The following is a 21,031-nucleotide window of genomic DNA, read 5'->3' on the forward strand; positions in this document are numbered from 1 at the left end:
CTATCTCGATCTCCTTCTCCTTCTTGTTGCGTTTAATGATGACGACGGACGCTGTCACGAAGTCGCTGAAGGTGTGAGCGTGATGATGCGTTGATGATGATGAACACTGTGTGGTGCGATGATGGCGATGCTGATGCTGTTCTTGCTGATGTTGTGGCGTGGTGATGATTGTTGCGATGATGATGAATGAACGCAGTGGTTGAATGTGATGCAGAAGCGATTCAGATGATGAATCGGTGATGGTGATGTTGTTGGAGATTGTTGTTAACATTGAAGAACAGATGAACGATTCGTTTTCTTCTTGCAGGTGAATTCTCTTTTCTCTGTTATCGTTCTTCTTTTTTTTCGTTTCGATTTCTTCTGATTCCTTCTTCTGCTGTTTCAATCTTCTTTCTTCTTCTTTGGTCTTATTCTGCAACTTTTTTGTTGTGTTCTTCGTGAGTTTGAGGTGAAGATGGATGACTGAAGATCGTTGATTAGTGTGAAGATGAAGAAGATTTGGTGATTTGATTCTGAAGAATGGAGAAGAAGATTGAAGTTTTGTCATGGTGTAGAGATTCTGAGGTGAGGAAATTATGAAGGAGAATGGAAGATTATGAATGGTGAATTGTGGAGATGGTGATGAAGAATCGTGTGAAGTGATGAAGATGATGGAGAGGAGAGAACTGAGAAGTGGTGAATGAATGGAAGTCAAGGGAGCTGTGAAGAATGTAGCAGTGCTCTGTTATATAGATATTGAAGATGAAGAGAATTCCAGGTTATGAGGTGAGTTCAACTCTTGATTTCAGTTAATTCCCTCTCCTCCTTTTTGTGTCAAAATTCTGTTATCTGTTTAGAGTTTTGTAACCGACTTTGGGAAATTAGTTAGAGTTGTTATAGGTTGTTACAAGACTGCTTTTTCTGTTATAAAAATTGGTTAGAGGAGTAACTGATTCTGTTATGAGGTTATAATTTAGTTACAAAACAGTTAGTAGTTAGGTTAATAGGTTTGGGAAAAATGTGGAATGTTAGCTGGTTAACTGTTAGGTTTGAAAGTGATGAGAAGTTTGCTTGAATGCTGCTTGTAGGTTATTTTTGGTTATGCTGTGTGGTTTTGGAGTATGCTTTATGTGATATTTTGCTTAGTCTGAACATGCTTTGGTTTTTTGACAGAGTTCTTTTGCGGGATCGTAGCACTTTTTGCGGGGCTGACTTGTATTGGCATGGAGTTAAGCAGGGGTACCGTTGAAGGCCGGAGAAGATGTCTTGTAAAATGAAGATCATGTGAATTTGGCTGGAAGATTTGCTTGAAGCTATTAATTGCTTAGCTTTTATCTCCCGCTAATTATAGTGCTGAATTGTTAATGTTCTGCGTGTAACTTTAGATGTGAACTCCTTAATTCAATGTAATAATGAGATTTGTGATAAACTCTGAATTTTAAACATGTACCCGCCAACTCACTTTGGATTTCCAACCTTTTGCTTCTGTTTTACACTTCTATTGAATGGATATGATGAAAGTCCCAAGAAGGATTAATATGGACCTAGAATTTGGTCAAAATCTTCCTTCAAGTTGAGATGTATCCCATTTTTTTTATGTGCTCAACTTTTGACATTCAAATCTTGTCTCAGTTTGCACCATGAGCTCTTAATGAGACACTAATGAATTATCCAACCAAATGAATGGAGTCTAAGTCTTTACAGAACGAATAAACGTTTCCATGCAAAAGCGAAAACATTTGATTACCAAACCACCAGATAAGTCCAATAAACCAATTACTCACCGATTATTTAGAGAAATGAGCTCTAGGCAATGAATCTCATTTGTTTGCTTAAATAATGAACCATGAAAGCCCTCTAGCTAAATGCCAAAGACCACCTTCTTCATGACAAATAATAGAGTAAATAAGCTCAATTCCAAGCTCCTTTGACCTCTTAAACACATGAAATATGGATGTAAATCCTAATGCATTGTCTAGGATCCCATGCTAGGTTTAGATGTTAATGAATGTATGCAATGATATGCGAATGAACTAATAGAGGTATGCAGATGAATGAGAAACATAAGCCAGATAGACATAAAATTAGGAGGGCAAATTTTGGGGTACAACATGTGTCACTCATGTATCTTCTGATACATTGAGGTGGACTGATTGTTTTCACTCTTAAAGCTTTTAAACAGAAGAGTTCAGTATTGTTCTTGGTTGGAGCTTTTAAGTAAGACCAAATATTATTTATTTGAAAGTGTAATCTTTCTATTTTAGTTCTTCTAGTCACAAGATTTGTGACTGAGTTTATCACTGCGGTCATTGAAAGTGAGATGAGATTTCTCATATTTAGATAGTGATTTCTAGTTAGAAGTTGCATCGGGTAGTGATTAGGAGAGAAGTTGTAAATTGAGACTGTTTAGGATTTGAACTAATACTATTATAGTGGACTTCCTTCCTAGCTCGGTAGCCCCTAGATTAGGTGAGTTGCACTGAACTGGGTTAACAATTACTTGTGTTATTTATCATTCTACAGTTTATTTCAGTTTGATATTTGTGTTGTCGGTCAGCAGGTATCATAACATGTCTTGACATTGTGTGGTGTTAGGACATCAGTCTTGACATCTATAGTGTAAGTGCCATAATTTCATCATCTTCTAACCCAATAAACATAATTTGCATCATATATTGACTTAAACAAATAGGGTACCTTTATTCTAGGACTTTTCACCTCTTTTTGTTACATAATCTTATACTTACATATTTGGATGATCCGAGTGACATTATCTTGGTCAGACTCTTTCAATGAAAGAACTATGTGTCTGGGTGAAACATGACTCTTTATAAAAAATTAAATTATAAAAAAATACTATTTTTTAAAGACTTATAAGAAGATGAAGGAAAATTTTCAAATATTCACTCGTAAATATAAAAATATAGATTTGTTTGGCTTAAATATATGATCCATTCATGTAAATTGGCAAGAAATTGGTTTTCATCCCTATATATATTTTAAAATATTTGAATGTTGAGATCTTTTTAATTTTCGTCCCCGTCATTAAGTTTCCATTACAAAAAAGTTACGTGGCGAATCTTTCTGATCACAGTCCCAGTGATGTGGCTTGGAGGATGAAATCTTTTGTTTTTCAAATCCATCTTCTTCTTCCTCAATCCCATTCATTTTTTCCTCATCTACAACCTCCACTTTTGCTCCTTAAGTTCTAATTTCTATTATCATTGCTACTCTTGAAGAAAGAAACCATAAAAAGAAAGGGGAAATGAATATTACTCTTCATTCTCTTCTATGTGTGCGTGTGTGTTTGCCTAACTACTACTTCTTAATTATAGATTCATAAATCATGATCAATTAATCTTTTTGGACTCACTTCATTAACATAATCAAACTCAATGAACCCGGATAATATGGTATCCAAACTGACATTATTCGGGTCGATCTCGTGCCTACCCATCTCAGTGAAAAGGATAAAGGCTTTACGAAATCAATTATTTTGAGCATAGCCACCAGTCAACATTGTCTATGTAACAGCAATGCGTTCAAACTTGGATTCAAATAAGGTTATGGATTTAGAAACATTTCCATATTTGAGGTAACCCATGATCATGGTGTTGGTGGAGAATATTTTATTGTGAGGCATTTCATTGAACAATTTGCGGGCAACAATCAAATCCTTATGTTGGAGAAAAGTCTTGAGAAGGAAATTGGAACGACATATGTTGGGATCAAATTCTATCTTGATGGTGGAAGTGTCGACGTGAATGTGCGGTTTTTGAGCACTTAGAATGATAATATTGTTGAAGGCTTTGGTTTTCCTCGTACATTCTATTTGAACAAATATGTGTTTTGAAGATATTTTACTCAAACAAAATGCACAACTTAATGGCTAGGTACTTTAATTTGTGGCAGCAGTTTCTTGGATTTAAACCTAGATCCTAAAAAAATTTCAACGTGAATTTAAAATGATTTATTAAGCAATATCACAAGTACCATGTCATTGGATGTTTGTCGCGTGCATGTTTTTTAAATAGAAATTTAACGTAAAAAACGAATATCATACAATTATCAACATTCACGTACTATTTTAAAAAAAAGTACAGAAAAAAATCTCGTAAACTAACAAGGTTATAGTTAGGGGTGGAAATAGGCTGGGCCAAGTTAGGCTTTGCCAAGCCTAAGTCTTGCCTACTAAAAAACTCAAAGCCTAAGCCTGGCTTGTGGCCTATCAAAGACTTGTATTTAGGTCTGAGCCTGACCTTTTCAAAGGCCTGATTGACCTATTAACCTACATAAAAGTTTATTTTATTTCAACATTTTCTAATAAGCAATTCAACTAGTGTTAAAATAGACTAACAAATTAAAAAATTATTTCAACTAAATATTTATTTGCATTGACTTATTCAAATTTACCTATAAACATATGTCTTACATACTATTTATTTGAGAGAACTTATGAAAATAACTTATGAAATTGTTCAAAAAGTTTGTTTTGCTTATTTTCAGAGTTAAAGTATATCTAAACCAATTTTTTTTATCTTTGCAAAAAAAATAAATAAATTTAAACATAAAATCTAAACCGTTGATATAGAAGCATCTGGACATCACAGAACCTCCCACGTGTCACTTCCAAAGCCCTAATTATTTAGGTCACCATAAAAATTGAGGGTTTAACCATTTTCATTTCATTGTTTCGAGTTCAGGAACAACGAGAAGCGCTTTTCCAGGTACGTAGTAAGATCTCAAGATCACAATTTTCTCACTACCCATTTCCATTTTTTCAATTACGATTTCACTGTTTTTCGATTCAGCTTCTTTGGATTTTGTTAATTTCTTCGTATTTACCTGTTTATTGGTTGATGGTAGTTATAGATTTTTCAGTTTTTTTGACCTTGGTGATGCTTAATATTGTGCAAGATGTGTGTTTTACAGTTTGTAAGGGTTTTATTTTGTGAAATATTCAATTGGGTTTTCGAATCAAAATGAAATGATAAATTTACATTTGAGTTTTGATGTATTGAATAATGATTTTGATGTCAGATTTTTGGCTTACAAGTTTTTGGTATGTTTCCTGATCATATGAGCATTTATTAGAACAAATAGACTTTTCTGGTTATCATTTGAATGTGAGAGAGCTATGTAGCACCGACTCCTCCGATAAACGGTGTTTACACTTGTGATTATGTTTAATTTATTAATTTTTCTCAAATTATTACTAGTGTCAGTGTTGGAGTTTTGTTTCCGGTGTCTGTGCTTCACTTCATAGTGAGAGATATAGTTAGCTAAATAGCCATGAAGCACACGCTGACACTGACACTATACGCTTGTGATTAGGTTTAATTTATTCTTATTTTCAAAATATTTCAAATGTCGATATGTAAGTGTTGGTGTCGTGTTTTTGGTGTCCGTGCTTCTGTGATAGAGACATAGTTAGCTAAATAGCTATGAAGCACCAACACAAATACGAGACATTGATAATATTTTAAGAAAATGGAAGTTAGAGAGATTGAATGTGGCTAATGTGAAATTAGATTTCTTTCAATTTCTTCAGATAAAATAGCAAATTTTAATGTATTCAATGGAACTTCTGGTGGAATGTCTGTATTTAGCAGAGCTTGGTTTTAATGAACAATGGATATATTGTTTTAGTGATACCAATTTTCTGCTGTGTGATGTATTTAAGGTTTGAGCAATGGCGTTCTTTGGAAAAATTGGGAAGTTACTCAAGAGCTCTGCTGTCAAGCACATCAATCATGATATTTCTATGTGTACTCCTTTGGCATTCCAAGCAATTAGATCTATGTCATCTGCAAAGCTTTTTGTTGGAGGTACGTTAATTTATCATGTTGAGTTTTTTTTTTTTTTTTTGAATGGAATTTAGCTATAAATTTTAACATTTCAAATGCAATGCAGGAATTTCATATAGCACTGATGATACCAGTCTCCGAGAACATTTTGCTCGCTATGGGGAAGTTATTGATGGTAGTTTTCTTTCTGTCTCTCGCAATCTACTAGTTTTTCATCGTTTTAGGTAGAGGTAATATCAAACAAATATGAGTTTGTCCGAGGAGTGTGTAGTCTAGTCGTAAGAGTTAGGACAGGGAAGGAGTATTAAGTAGGTCAAGGGTTCAATCCCTGCTGCCAATGTAGTCAAGATCTAGTGCTGGATCATAAGATCGTAAGATCTTACATGCTAAGGATGCCTAAGAGTGCTATGATTAGAGAGAGATTCTGTATTATGATTTTCATGTTTTTGTGCATGTGTGCGTATATATATGTATGAAATTACCCCTTTTTCGGTAGGATCTTATGTGCTGTAACGATCCAAGTTTTACAATTTTTCACTAGCCGATGGATTCTACTTAAGATTTGATGCTTGACCACATTGCCTGCTGCTAACAGATCTTCCCTCCCCCTAACAAATTAACCACTAACATTTGTCTATCCAAAAAAAAAAAGAAACGAGTTTCCACTCTTAAATTGTTTCTGGATCTTACATAGTGAGCCAAAGCAATCCAATAAGATGTTCAATTTATGTATGATTTGATAGAATGGTTGGTGTTACTTTGTTTTGATAAATGAAAATATTTCTTGGAAGTAATGTCCACTTATTTATACTTGTGTACATATGCTATTGTTTCTTTCGCGGGTGTACTCGATCTTGTTCTTTTTTCCTTTTTTTGGTTAGAATTAGTTACAATTATAGTTGTTTAAATGCTACCGGTTGTCATGTGTAACAAAATGGCAAGTAGTTACAAATATTTATATAACAAACAATTAAAACGGTAGCTTTGTCAAGCATGTCTATTTCATAATATGGTGCTTATTGATTTGTACACTGAAACTGGTCTTTTTAATATTCCTCCAGCAAGGGTTATTACGGATCGTGAAACAGGAAGGTCCCGAGGTTTTGGCTTCATAACTTTTACAACAAGCGAGGATGCATCTGCTGCCCTTCAGGCCATGGATGGCCAGGTAAAATCGGTTTTTGTGATAATTCATCTTGCTAATCAGAGTTTTCACCGTTTCATATTATATATGACTATTATGAAATAGTGAAATACCTTATATTCAGAACTGGAGGAAGTAACTGCAGTTGTTTAGTCAAGATAAGATTGAAATATTGAATGTATAGGCATATGTAGTTGTAAATTACATAATGCATGTAACAGGAGTATTACAATTTCACCATCTAGTTGTTGTTTGTTTCGATTGACTCATTTTGCTGTTCTTTGCAAAGCTCAAAAATGTTGGTAATGTTTCTTGTATAGCATCTAATGACTAAATCATGTTGTCTCACAGGATCTTCATGGTCGGACAGTACGAGTGAACTATGCTACAGAAAGGTCACGTCCTGGGTTTGGTGGTGGAGGCGGCTATGGAGGAGGTGGAGGCTATGGCGGAGGTGGTGGATACGGTGGTGGTGGTGGCTATGGAGGCGGTGGCGGATATGGTGGTGGTGGATTTGGCGGTGGCGGTTATGGTGGTAGTACTTATGGTCGTAATGATAATAACAACAGTGGAAGCTATGGAAGTGGTAGTTATGGTGCCCCAGGAAGCTATAGTGGTGGCAATGTCGAGACTAGTTACGCTGCTCCTGGTGAACAGGGAAGCAACTCTAATTTGGGATATGATGGTCAACTTGGTAGCCACCAAGATGGTGGTGAATTCGTTGAGCCACTTGAAAACAACCATGCGGCAGAGATCAATGATGAACCTAATGACTACGCAGAGACTCGGAGGTGAGGCGAGGCGAGAGTATTATGAAGGAATTCCTTGCAAAGAGCAAGTAAAATGTGGCACTGAATGGTTTATAATCAAATGTGTTTCAAATATTTGCGTACTTTTTTCCCATTTAATTTTTCAGAAACTTGATTATTTGGCATAAATTTGATAGTTTGTCGGCTCAAGGACTGATGTAAAAATAAGACCTTTCTAGGATTGATTGCAACTACATTTATAAATTTTGTTTCCCTTTTGTTGCTTGGCATGTTTTGAGAATGGTGCAACAATCAATTATATGGAAATTTTAACTTTGTTGTTTAGTATAAGTCACTGTGTATAAAGCAACTTTACCAATCATCATCATAGTTTTCAAATTTCATTTGGATTTCTAGAAAAAAAATAAATTGCAAGAGTATATAACTCAAACGAGTTTACTAATTGATAATATTGAAAGAAAGTAAGAGAATATATAAAACATTGTGTAAGATGATAGATTCAGTGAGGTTAACAATGCCACTAGACATAGAATAAATTAATCTTTTCATTAGGAAATTTTACAACTACATGTTTAATCAGAAAGAAGATTGTGATTATTAATAAGTGCTGAAATTTGAGATGTGTTTGTCAATGAATTTGATGAAGTAATAGGTAAAACATCTTGATTTTCTTCTTTTGTGAATGGTTTTCTTGAGAAACAGCTTCTATATTGTTGATGGTTTTCTTTGAAAAATTGGAGATGAAATGACACACATCAAAGTTATGGTTAGATTTTTTGCAATTAGTGCAAAACCTAGAAATTGGGACTTTATTAGGTTTAAAATTGGATTTTTGTTTTGTTTGAGAGGTTTTTGTTATGATAATTTATAGAAAAAGGTATGTTTTAAAGTCGGCATTCTTGTTGAAGAATTATTGAATCTTTGTTAAAGGAGAAATTAGAGGATTTAAGATGTCATTCAAAAATTTATATCTGACACCCTCCAACGATAGGTGCTATGATGACTCTTATTTCTTTACAAAATTATTTTGAAATTTATTTTTACAATTATTGAAAATTTCAAGAAAATATCGGATTTGATGAAATAATAGGTAAAACACCTTGATTTTCTTCTTTTGTGAATGGTTTTCTTGAGAAACAGTTTCTATATTGTTGATGGTTTTCTTTGAAAAATTGGAGATGAAATGACACATATCAAAGGTATGGTTAGATTTTTTGCAATTAGTGCAAAACCTAGAAATTGGGACTTTATTAGGTTTAAAATTGGATTTTTGTTTTGTTTGAGAGGTTTTTGTTATAATAATTTATAGAAAAATGTATGTTTTAAAGTCGGCATTCTTGTTGAAGAATTATTGAATCTTTGTTAAAGGAGAAATTAGAGGATTTAGGATGTCATCCAAAAATTTATATCTGACACCCTCCAACGATAGGTGCTATGACTCTTATTTCTTTACAAAATTATTTTTATAATTATTGAAAATTTCAAGAAAATATCGGATTTTTCTAAAAAACTGGGTAGTTCATTTTCGACGCTACTGAACTAACTTTTGAGAGAGAGAGAGAGAGAGAGAGAGAGAGAGAGAGAGAGAGAGAGAGAGAGAGAGAGAGAGAGAGAGAGAGAGAGAGAGAGAGAGAGAGAGAGAGAGAGAGAGAGAGAGAGAGAGAGAGAGAGAGAGAGAGAGAGAGAGAGAGAGAGAGAGAGAGAGGTGTCTCGTGTAGGTTAGGCGCAATTTATTTGTGCCTAAACAAAAAGATGCCATATTTAACTGTGACAATATTTTACGAGGCCCCTATTTAGGCATGATTTACCCGTGTCAAGTTTTGGTTCATGCACGGTAGTCCGTCTAAGAAAAATTGAATTCCAACAAAAATCTCTATTTACAAATGTGTGGAATTAATTATTTCAATAAAACTGATATTTGAGTAATATGATTTTAAGGCAGATAGAAATATCCAAACAATTTAACATAAATCAGGTCCTTCTCAATTTTTCATGATCATTTGATTCAAAATAAATTTTAAGATTGTCTAATACGCCACATGTCTTACTCACCCATCCTGGATTTTTTTTTTAAAAATACCTCAAAAATTTGGATTTCGGATTCCAGACGCACCAAAACACACACTAAATACAAAAAATGTACGAATTTTGAAATCAGGACGTACCTCAACACTCCACAGCAAACCCAACCTCGAAACTGTGGCTAAATCAAAGTTAAAAATACGTTTGAATTTCAAAATTTAGTCTGAACTTACGAATATTGAAATTTAGGCGTTTTCATTTAAGTAAACGCGTCATGTCTTTCCCTCTTCTTTCCCATCCATTTCAAATTAAAAAAAACTAGTGTAGGACAAAGCTCTCACTAGTGTTTACTCTTGTTCCAACTTTGTTTCAATATTTCTCTCAAGTTATACTCCTGTTCGTTTGAACCTAGGATCTTCATCAACTTCTACTCCTTTCCATTCAAGCTATTCAATATTTCTCTCAAGTTATACTCCTGTTCGTTTGAACCTAGGACCTTCATCAACTTCTACTCCTTTCAAAATGTGAGATTGTCTTATCGAGGTCATGTATCTTCGACTCATAACAAAGCACATGTTGCTCCTATTCATGTTGATATACATATGCATGATTCACGTCCTGTAGTCGAACCTGATGTTGTTGCATATGATAATTTTTCAGGAGGCTCCAAAGACATTTCTTTACTTCCTTTATATGCGCATCATGCCACACTTCATGTGTAGGAGAGAGGTAGCATAATGTTTAATTACTCTTTTTAACATTTTTTTATACTAATCTAACTGTCTAACGTAGATGTATTTATTTTCCACTTATTTTTTATAACAATTTTTTATAAAGCATCTTTTAAATAAATTTTACCTAAAAAAATATTGCATATATTTACAAATAAATGTATAAAATAAAACCATCAAGAATTTGAATTACTAGAATTAACTAAAAAATGGCAAACTTAAGGCGAAACGAGCTTAACAAATAGGTGATGCAGGCTTTAACGGGGCGGGCTAAGGCGGACAGCGGCTTTTGGCGGGGCGAGCTTTGTTGGGCGGCGGACCCAAAATCTAAACTCAAAATGTCATTTTTAGGCAGGTGCGCGGGCCGGCCCGTGGGCCACCGTCCGTTTTGCCACCCATACTTTTATGTAATATAAAACATGAAAGTCTTCAAAAAGACCAAACTTTGCAAGTTTAACAAACTTCGTGACATTTATGTAGTATATAGCACACAAAAATCTTACAAAATACCAAATTTTTGCAAGTTTAATGAATTTCCTACCTTTTATGTAGTATAGCACACAAAATTCTTCAAAAAGACCATGTTTTGCAAGTTTAACAAACTTCGGAACATATATGTAGTATAACACATGAAAATCTTCCAAAATACAATGTATGCAAGTTTAACAAACTTCATGACTTTTACGTAGTATAGTACACGAAAATCTTCGAATATTTTATTCAGTATAACACATGCAAAATGTTTGCAAGTTTAACGAATTTCGTTAATTTTATAGAGTATAACACACGAAAATCTTCTGAAATACCAACGTATAAAAGTTTCACGAACTTTGTGTATTTTAGTTTGTATACCACACGAAAATCTTCCTAAATTCCTAAGTTTGCAAGTTTAACGAACTTCCTGACTTTTATGTAGTATACCACACGAAAATCTTTAAAAAGACCAAATTTTCCAAGTTTAACGAACTTCGTGAATTTTATGTAGTGTAACACACAAAAATCATCCAAAATACCAATGTATAAAAGTTTCACGAACTTCGTGTATTTTATGTAGTATAGCACACGAAAATATTACAATATTCCAAAGTTAGAAAATTTAACGAATTTCATGTCTTATATGTAGTATAAACACACAAAAATCTTCAAAAAGACCAAAATTTTTCAAGTTTAATGAACTTCTTCACTTTATGTAGTGTATCACACAAAAATCTTCCAAAACTGTATGTAAGTTTAACAAACTTCCGGACACACGAAAAATCTTCAAAAAGACCAAATATTTCAAGTTTAACTAACTTCGTGACTTTTATGTAAGATAACACACCAAAATCTTCCAAAATATAAATGTATAAAAATTTAACGAACTTCGTGTATTTTAAGTAGTAAAGCACATGAAAATCTCCAAAATATCAAAGTTTGCAAGTGTAACAAACTTTGTGAATTTTATGTAGTATAGCATAAGAAAATCTTCAAAAAGGCCAATTTTACAAGTTTAACGAACTTCGTGACTTTTATGTAGTGTAGCATACGAAAATCTTCCAAAATACCAATGTATGCATGTTTATCGAACTTCATGCCTTTAATGTAGTATATCACGCGAAAATCTTCAAAAAGACCAAACATTGCAAGTTTAACAAACTTTGTGACATTTATGTAGAATATAGCACACAAAAATCTTCCAAAATACCAAAATCTTGCAAGTTTTATGAATTTCATGACTTTTATGTAGTATAGCACACAAAAATCTTCAAAAAGAACAAGTTTTGTAAGTTTAACAAACTTCTTTTATTTTAAGTGTATAGCACATGAAAATGTTCCAATATACCAAAGTTTGCAAGTTTAACGAACTTCGTTAATTTTATGTTGTATAATTCACGAAAATCTCCCGAAATACCAATGTATGAAAGTTTCACGAACTTCGTGTTTTTTAGTTTGTATACCACACGAAAATCATCCAAAATTCCTAAGTTTGCAAGTTTAACAAACATCCTGACTTTTATGTAGTATACCACACGAATATCTTTTAAAAGACCAAATTTTCCAAGTTTAACGAACTTCGTGAATTTTATGTAGTATAACACACAAAAATCTTCAAAAAGACCAAGGTTTGCAAGTTTAACAACCTTCTTTTATTTTAAGGGTATAGCACATGAAAATGTTCCAAAATACCAAAGTTTGCAAGTTTAACGAACTTAGTTAATTTAATGTAGTATATCACACAAAAATCTTCTAAAATACCAATGTATGCAAGTTTAACTAACTTCCTGACTCTTATGTAGTATAGCACATGAAAAATCTTCAAAAAGATCAAATATTGAAAGTTTAACTAATTTCGTGATTTTTATGTATTATAACATACAAAAATCTTCCAAAATATAAATGTATAAAATTTTAACGAACTTCGTGTATTTTATGTAGTATAGCACATGAAAATCTACAAAATATCAAAGTTTGCAAGTTTAACAAATTTTGTGAATTTTTTGTAGTATAGCACACAAAAATATTCAAAAAAGAACAAACTTTGCAAGTTTAACGAACTTCGTGACTTCTATCTAGTATAACACACAAAAATATTCCAAAATACCAATGATTAAAGTTTAACGAACTTCGTGTATTTTATGAAGTATACCACTTGAAAATCTCCAAAATATCAAAGTTTGCAAGTTTAACAAACTTTGTGAATTTTATGTAGTATAGCACACAAAAAGCTTCAAAAAAGAACAAACTTTGTAAGTTTAACGAACTTCGTGACTTTTATGTAGTATAACACAAGAAAATCTTCAAAAGGCCAATTTTACAAGTTTAACGAAATTCGTGACTTTTATGTAGTATAGCATTACAAAAATCTTCCAAAATACCAATGTATGCATGTTTATCGAACTTCATGCCTTTCACGTAGTATAGCACACGAAAATCTTTAAAAAGACCAAACATTGCAAGTTTGACAAACTTCGTGATGTTTATGTAGAATATAGCACACAAAAATCTTCAAAAATACCAAAATTTTCAAGTATTATGAATTTCATGACTTTAATGTAGTATAGCACACAAAAATCTTCAAAAGACCAAGTTTTGCAAGTTTAACAAACTTCGTTTATTTTAAGTATATAGCACATGAAAATCTTCCAAAATAACAAAGTTTGCAAGTTTAACGAACTTGTTAATTTTATGTAGTATAACTAACTTCGTGACTTTTATGTAGGATAACACACCAAAATCTTCCAAAATACAAATGTACAAAAGTTTAACGAACTTCGGGTAGTTTAAGTAGTAAAGCACATGAAAATCTCCAAAATATCAAAGTTTGCAAGTGTAACAAACTTTGTGAATTTTATGTAGTATAGCATACGAAAATCTTCAAAATGGCCAATTTTACAAGTTTAACGAACTTCGTGACTTATATGTAGTGTAGCATACGAAAATCTTCCAAAATACCAATGTATGCATGTTTATCGAACTTCATGCCTTTAATGTAGTATATCGCGCGAAAATCTTCAAAAAGACCAAACATTGCAAGTTTAACAAACTTTGTGACATTTATGTAGAATATAGCACACAAAAATCTTCCAAAATACCAAAATTTTGCAAGTTTTATGAATTTCATGACTTTTATGTAGTATAGCACACAAAAATCTTCAAAAAGACTAAGTTTTGAAAGTTTAACAAACTTCTTTTATTTTAAGTGTATAGCACATGAAAATGTTCCAAAATACCAAAGTTTGCAAGTTTAATGAACTTCATTAATTTTATGTTGTATAACTCACGAAAATCTTTCGAAATACCAATGTATGAAAGTTTCACGAACTTCGTGTTTTTTAGTTTGTATACCACACGGAAATCTTCCAAAATTCATAAGTTTGCAAGTTTAACAAACATCCTCACTTTTATGTAGTATACCACACAAATATCTTTTAAAAGACTAAATTTTCCAAGTTTAACGAACTTCGTGAATTTTATGTAGTATAACACACACAAATCTTCAAATAGACCAAGTTTTGCAAGTTTAACAAACTTCTTTTATTTTAAGTGTATAGCACATGAAAATGTTCCAAAATACCAAAGTTTGCAAGTTTAACGAATTTCATGTCTTTTATGTAGTATAACACACAGAAATCTTTAACAAGACCAAGTTTTGCAGGTTTAGTGAACTTCTTGACTTTATGAAGTATATCACATAAAAATCTTCCAAAATACCAATGTATGCAAGTTTAACAAACTTCCTTACTCTTATGTAGTATAGCACACGAAAAATCACCAAAAAGACCAAATATTGCAAGTTTAACTAATTTCACGACTTTTATGTAGTATAACACACAAAAATCTTCCAAAATACAAATGTATAAAATTTTAACGAACTTCGTGTATCTTATGTAGTATAGAAAATGAAAATCTCCAAAATATCAAAGTTTGCAAGTTTAGCAAACTTTGTGAAATTTTTGTAGTATAGCACACAAAAATCTTTAAAAAAGAACAAACTTTGCAAGTTTAACGAATTTCGTGACTATTATCTAGTACAACACACAAAAACCAATGATTAAATTTTAACGAACTACGTGTATTTTATGTAGTATACCACATGGAAATCTCCAAAATATCAAAGTTTGCAAGTTTAAAAAACTTTGTGAATTTTATGTAGTATAGCACACAATGATCTTCAAAAAAGAACAAACTTTGTAAGTTTAACGAACTTCGTGACTTTTATGTAGTATAACACACAAAAGTCTTCAAAAAGGCCAATTTTACAAGTTTAACAAATTTCGTGATTTTATGTAGTGTAGCATACGAAAATCTTCCAAAATACTAATGTATATATGTTTATCGACTTTCATGCATTTCATGTAGTATAGCACGCGAAAGTCTTCCAAAAAGACCAAACATTGCAAGTTTAACAAACTTTGTGACATTTATGTAGAATATAGCACACAAACATCTTCCAAAATACAAATTTTTTGGAAGTTTTATGCATTTCATGACTTTTATGTAGTATAGCACACAAAAATCTTCAAAAAGACCAAGTTTTGCAAGTTTAACAAATTTCTTTTATTTTAAGTGTTTAGCACATGAAAATGTTCCAAAATACCAAAGTTTGCAAGTTTAATGAACTTTGTTAATTTTATGTATTATAACACACGAAAATATTCCGAAATACCAATGTATAAAAGTTTCACGAACTTCGGGTTTTTTTGTTTCTATACCACACTAAAATCTTCCAAAATTCCTAAGTTTGCAAGTTTAACAAACTTCCTGACTTTTATGTAGTATACCACACAAAAATCTTTAAAAAGACCAAATTTTCCAAAAGTTTCACGAACTTCGTGTATTTTATGTAGTATAGCACACGAAAATATTACAATATTCCAAAGTTTGAAAATTTAACGAATTTCATGTCTTATATGTAGTATAAACACTCAAAAATCTTCAAAAAGACCAAAATTTCCAAGTTTAGTGAACTTCTTGCCTTTATGTAGTGTATCACACAAAAATCATCCAAAATACCAATGTATGCAAGTTTAACAAACTTCCTGACTCTCATGTAGTAAAGCACACGAAAAATCTTCAAAAAGACCAAATATTTCAATTTTAACTAATTTCGTGACTTTTATGTAGTATAACACACAAAAATCTTCAAAAATACAAATGTATAAAATTTTAACGAACTTCGTGTATTTTATGTAGTATATAGCACAAAAATCTCCAAAATATCAAAGTTTGCAGGTTTAACAAACTTTGTGAATTTTATGTAGTATAGCAAACAAAAATCTTCAAAAAAGAACAAACTTTGTAAGTTTAACGAACTTCATGACTTTTATGTAGTATAACATACAAAAATCTTCCATAATACCAATCATTAAAGTTTAACGACATTTGTGACTTTTATGCATTATAGCATACAAAAATCTTCCAATGTACCAATGTAGGCATATTTATTGAAGTTCATGGCTTTTATGTAGTATATCATACAAAAATCTTCAAAAAGACCAAACATTGCAAGTTTAACAAACTTCGTGATATTTTTGTAGAATTTAGCACACAAAAATCTTCCAAAATACCAAAATTTTTCAAGTATTATGAATTTCATGGCTTTTATGTAGTATAGCACACAAAAATCTTCAAAAGACCAAGTTTTGCAAGTTTAACAAACTTCGTTTATTTTAAGTGTATAGCACATGAAAATCTTCCAAAATACCAAATTTTGCAAGTTTAACGAACTTTGTTAATTTTATGTAGTATAACACACGAAAATCTTCCGAAATACCAATGTATGAAAGTTTCACGAACTTCGTGTTTTTTAGTTTGTATACCACGCAAAAATCTTCCAAAATTCCTAAGTTTGCAAGTTTAACGAACTTCGTGACTTTTATGTAGTATAACACTAAAAAATGCTTCAAAATACCAATGTATGAAAGTTTATCGAATTTCGTACACATGAATGTCTTCCAAAATACCAAAGTTTACAAGTTAAACTTTGTTAATTATATGTAGTATAACACACGAAAATATTCCGAAATACCAATGTATAAAAGTTTCACGAACTTCGGGTTGTTTAGTTTGTATACCACACGAAAATCTTCCTAAATTCCTAAGTTTGCAAGTTTAACGAACTTCCTGACTTTTATGTAGTATACCACACGGAAATCATTAAAAAGACCAAATTTTCCAAGTTTAACGAACTTTTTGAATTTTATGTAGTATAACACACAAAAATCATCCAAAATACCAATGTATAAAAGTTTCACGATCTTCGTGTATTTTATGTAGTATAGCACACAAAAATATTACAATATTCCAAAGTTAGAAAAACTAAAGAATTTCATGTCTTATATGTAGTATAAACACACAAAACTCTTCAAAAAGACCAAAATTTTCAAGTTTAGTGAACTTGACTTTATGTAGTGTATCACACAAGAATCTTCCAAAATACCAATGTATGTTAGTTTAACAAACTTCCAGACTCTTATGTAGTATAGCACACGAAAAATCTTCAAAAAGACCAAATATTGCAAGTTTAACTAACTTCGTGACTTTTATGTAGGATAACACACCAAAATCTTCCAAAATACAAATGTACAAAAGTTTAACAAACTTCGTGTAGTTTAAGTAGTAAAGCACATGAAAATCTCCAAAATATCAAAGTTTGCAAGTGTTACAAACTTTGTGAATTTTATGTTACAAGTTTAACGAACTTCGTGACTTATATGTAGTGTAGCATACGAAAATCTTCCCAAATACCAATGTATGCATGTTTATCGAACTTCATGCCTTTAATGTAGTATATCGCGCGAAAATCTTCAAAAAGACCAAACATTGCAAGTTTAACTAATTTCACGACTTTTATGTAGTATAACACACAAAAATCTTCCAAAATACAAATGTATAAAATTTTAACGAACTTCGTGTATTTTATGTAGTATAGAAAATGAAAATCTCCAAAATATCAAAGTTTGCAAGTTTAACAAACTTTGTGAAATTTTTGTAGTATAGCACACAAAAATCTTCAAAAAAGAACAAACTTTGCAAGTTTAACGAATTTCGTGACTATTATCTAGTACAACACACAAAAACCAATGATTAAATTTTAACGAACTACGTGTATTTTATGTAGTATACCACATGGAAATCTCCAAAATATCAAAGTTTGCAAGTTTAAAAAACTTTGTGAATTTTATGTAGTATAGCACACAATGATCTTCAAAAAAGAACAAACTTTGTAAGTTTAACGAACTTCGTGACTTTTATGTAGTATAACACACAAAAGTCTTCAAAAAGGCCAATTTTACAAGTTTAACAAATTTCGTGACTTTTATGTAGTGTAGCATACGAAAATCTTCCAAAATACCAATGTATATATGTTTATCGACTTTCATGCCTTTCATGTAGTATAGCACGCGAAAGTCTTCAAAAAGACCAAACATTGCAAGTTTAACAAACGTTGTGACATTTATGTAGAATATAGCACACAAACATCTTCCAAAATACAAAATTTTTGGAAGTTTTATGCATTTCATGACTTTTATGTAGTATAGCACACAAAAATCTTCAAAAAGACCAACTTTTGCAAGTTTAACAAATTTCTTTTATTTTAAGTGTATAGCACATGAAAATGTTTCAAAATACCAAAGTTTGCAAGTTTAACGAACTTCGTTAATTTTGTGTAGTATAACTCACGGAAATTTTCCGAAATACCAATGTATAAAAGTTTCACGAACTTCGGGTTTTTTATTTGTATACCACACTAAAATCTTCCAAAATTCCTAAGTTTGCAAGTTTAACAAACTTCCTGACTTTTATGTAGTATACCACACGAAAATATTTAAAAAGACCAAATTTTCCACTTTTAACGAAATTCGTGAATTTATGTAGTATAACACACAAAAATCTTTCAAAACACCAATGTATAAAAGTTTCACGAACTTCGTGTATTTTATGTATTATAGCACACGAAAATATTACAATATTCCAAAGTTTGAAAATTTAACGAATTTCATGTCTTATATGTAGTATAAACACTCAAAAATTTTCAAGTTTAGTGAACTTCTTGACTTTATGTAGTGTATCACACAAAAATCTTCCAAAATACCAATGTATGCAAGTTTAACAAACTTCCTGACTCTTATGTAGTATAGCACACGAAAAATCTTCAAAAAGACCAAATACTTCAAGTTTAACTAATTTCGTGACTTTTATGTAGTATAACATACAAAAATCTTCAAAATACAAATGTATAAAATTTTAACGAACTTCGTGTATTTTATGTAGTATAGCACATGAAAATCTCAGAAATATCAAAGTTTGCAAGTTTAACAAACTTTGTGAATTTTATGTAGTATAGCACACAAAAATCTTCAAAAAAGAACAAACTTTGTAAGTTTAACGAACTTCATGACTTTTATGTAGTATAACACACAAAAATCTTCCATAATACCAATCATTAAAGTTTAACGAAATTTGTGACTTTTATGTAGTATAGCATATGAAAATCTTCCAAAATAACAATGTATGCATATTTATTGAACTTCATGGCTTTTATGCAGTATATCACACACAAATCTTCAAAAAGACCAAACATTGCAAGTTTAACAAACTTCGTGACATTTTTGTAGAATATTGCACACAAAAATCTTCCAAAATACCAAAATTTTGCAAGTATTATGAATTTCATGACTTTTATGTAGTATAGCACACAAAAATCTTCAAAAGACCAAGTTTTGCAAGTTTAACAAACTTCGTTTATTTTAAGTGTATAGCACATGAAAATCTTCCAAAATACCAAAGTTTGCAAGTTAAACGAACTTTGCTAATTTTATGTAGTATAACACACGAAAATCTTCCGAAATACCAATGTATGAAAGTTTCACGAACTTCGTGTTTTTTTAGTTTGTATACCACGCGAAAATCTTCCAAAATTCCTAAGTTTGCAAGTTTAACGAACTTCGTGACTTTTATGTAGTATAACACACAAATATCTTTTAAAAGACCAAATTTTCCAAGTTTAACGAACTTCGTGAATTTTATGTAGTATAACACACACAAATCTTCAAATAGACCAAGTTTTGCAAGTTTAACAAACTTCTTTTATTTTAAGTGTATAGCACATGAAAATGTTCCAAAATACCAAAGTTTGCAAGTTTAACGAATTTCATGTCTTTTATGTAGTATAACACACAAAAATCTTTCAAAATACCAATGTATAAAAGTTTCACGAACTTCGTGTATTTTATGTAGTATAGCACACGAAAATATTACAATATTCCAAAGTTTGAAAATTTAACGAATTTCATGTCTTATATGTGTTATAAACACGCAAAAATCTTCAAAAAGACCAAATTTTTCAAGTTTAGTGAACTTCTTGACTTTATGTAGTGTATCACACAAAAATCTTCCAAAATACCAATGTATGCAAGTTTAACAAACTTCCTGACTCTTATGTAGTATAGCACACGAGAAATCTTCAAAAAGACCAAATATTTCAATTTTAACTAATTTCGTGACTTTTATGTAGTATAACAAACAAAAATCTTCAAAATACAAATGTATAAAATTTTAACGAACTTCGTGTATTTTATGTAGTATAGCACATGAAAATCTCCAAAATATCATAGTTTGCAAGTTTAACAAACTTTGTGAATTTTATGTAGTATAGCACACAAAAATCTTCAAAAAAGAACAAACTTTGTAAGTTTAACGAACTTCATGACTTTTATGTAGTATAACACACGAAAATCTTCCATAATACCAATCATTAAAGTTTAACGAAATTTGTGACTTTTATGTATTATAGCATACAAAAATCTTCCAAAATACCAATGTAGGCATATTTATTGAACTTCATGGCTTTTATGTAGTATATCATACAAAAATCTTCAAAAAGACCAAACATTGCAAGTTTAACAAACTTTGTGACATTTTATGTAGTATAACACACAAAAATGCTTCAAAATACCAATGTATGAAAGTTTTTCGAATTTCGTACACATGAAAATATTCCAAAATACCAAAGTTTGCAAGTTAAACTTTGTTAATTATATGTAGTATAACACACGAGAATCTTCCGAAATACCAATGTATAAAAGTTTCACGAAC

The 21,031-nt window shown here is 31.2% G+C and overlaps 1 protein-coding gene across 1 annotated transcript; it reads left to right on the forward strand.

The window, feature by feature from the left end:
- Positions 1 to 4,568: 4,568 nt before the first annotated feature.
- LOC131608894 (glycine-rich RNA-binding protein 2, mitochondrial-like) lies at positions 4,569 to 8,030 on the forward strand. Its single transcript, XM_058880478.1, has 5 exons — positions 4,569 to 4,706; positions 5,663 to 5,807; positions 5,893 to 5,961; positions 6,848 to 6,954; positions 7,282 to 8,030. The coding sequence occupies exons 2-5, from the start codon at positions 5,672 to 5,674 to the stop codon at positions 7,723 to 7,725; spliced, it is 756 nt and encodes a 251-aa protein (XP_058736461.1). The 5' UTR covers positions 4,569 to 4,706; positions 5,663 to 5,671; the 3' UTR covers positions 7,726 to 8,030.
- Positions 8,031 to 21,031: the final 13,001 nt, after the last annotated feature.

This window comes from Vicia villosa, linkage group LG6, assembly GCF_029867415.1.
Source record: "Vicia villosa cultivar HV-30 ecotype Madison, WI linkage group LG6, Vvil1.0, whole genome shotgun sequence".
Taxonomy (NCBI): Eukaryota; Viridiplantae; Streptophyta; class Magnoliopsida; order Fabales; family Fabaceae; genus Vicia; species Vicia villosa.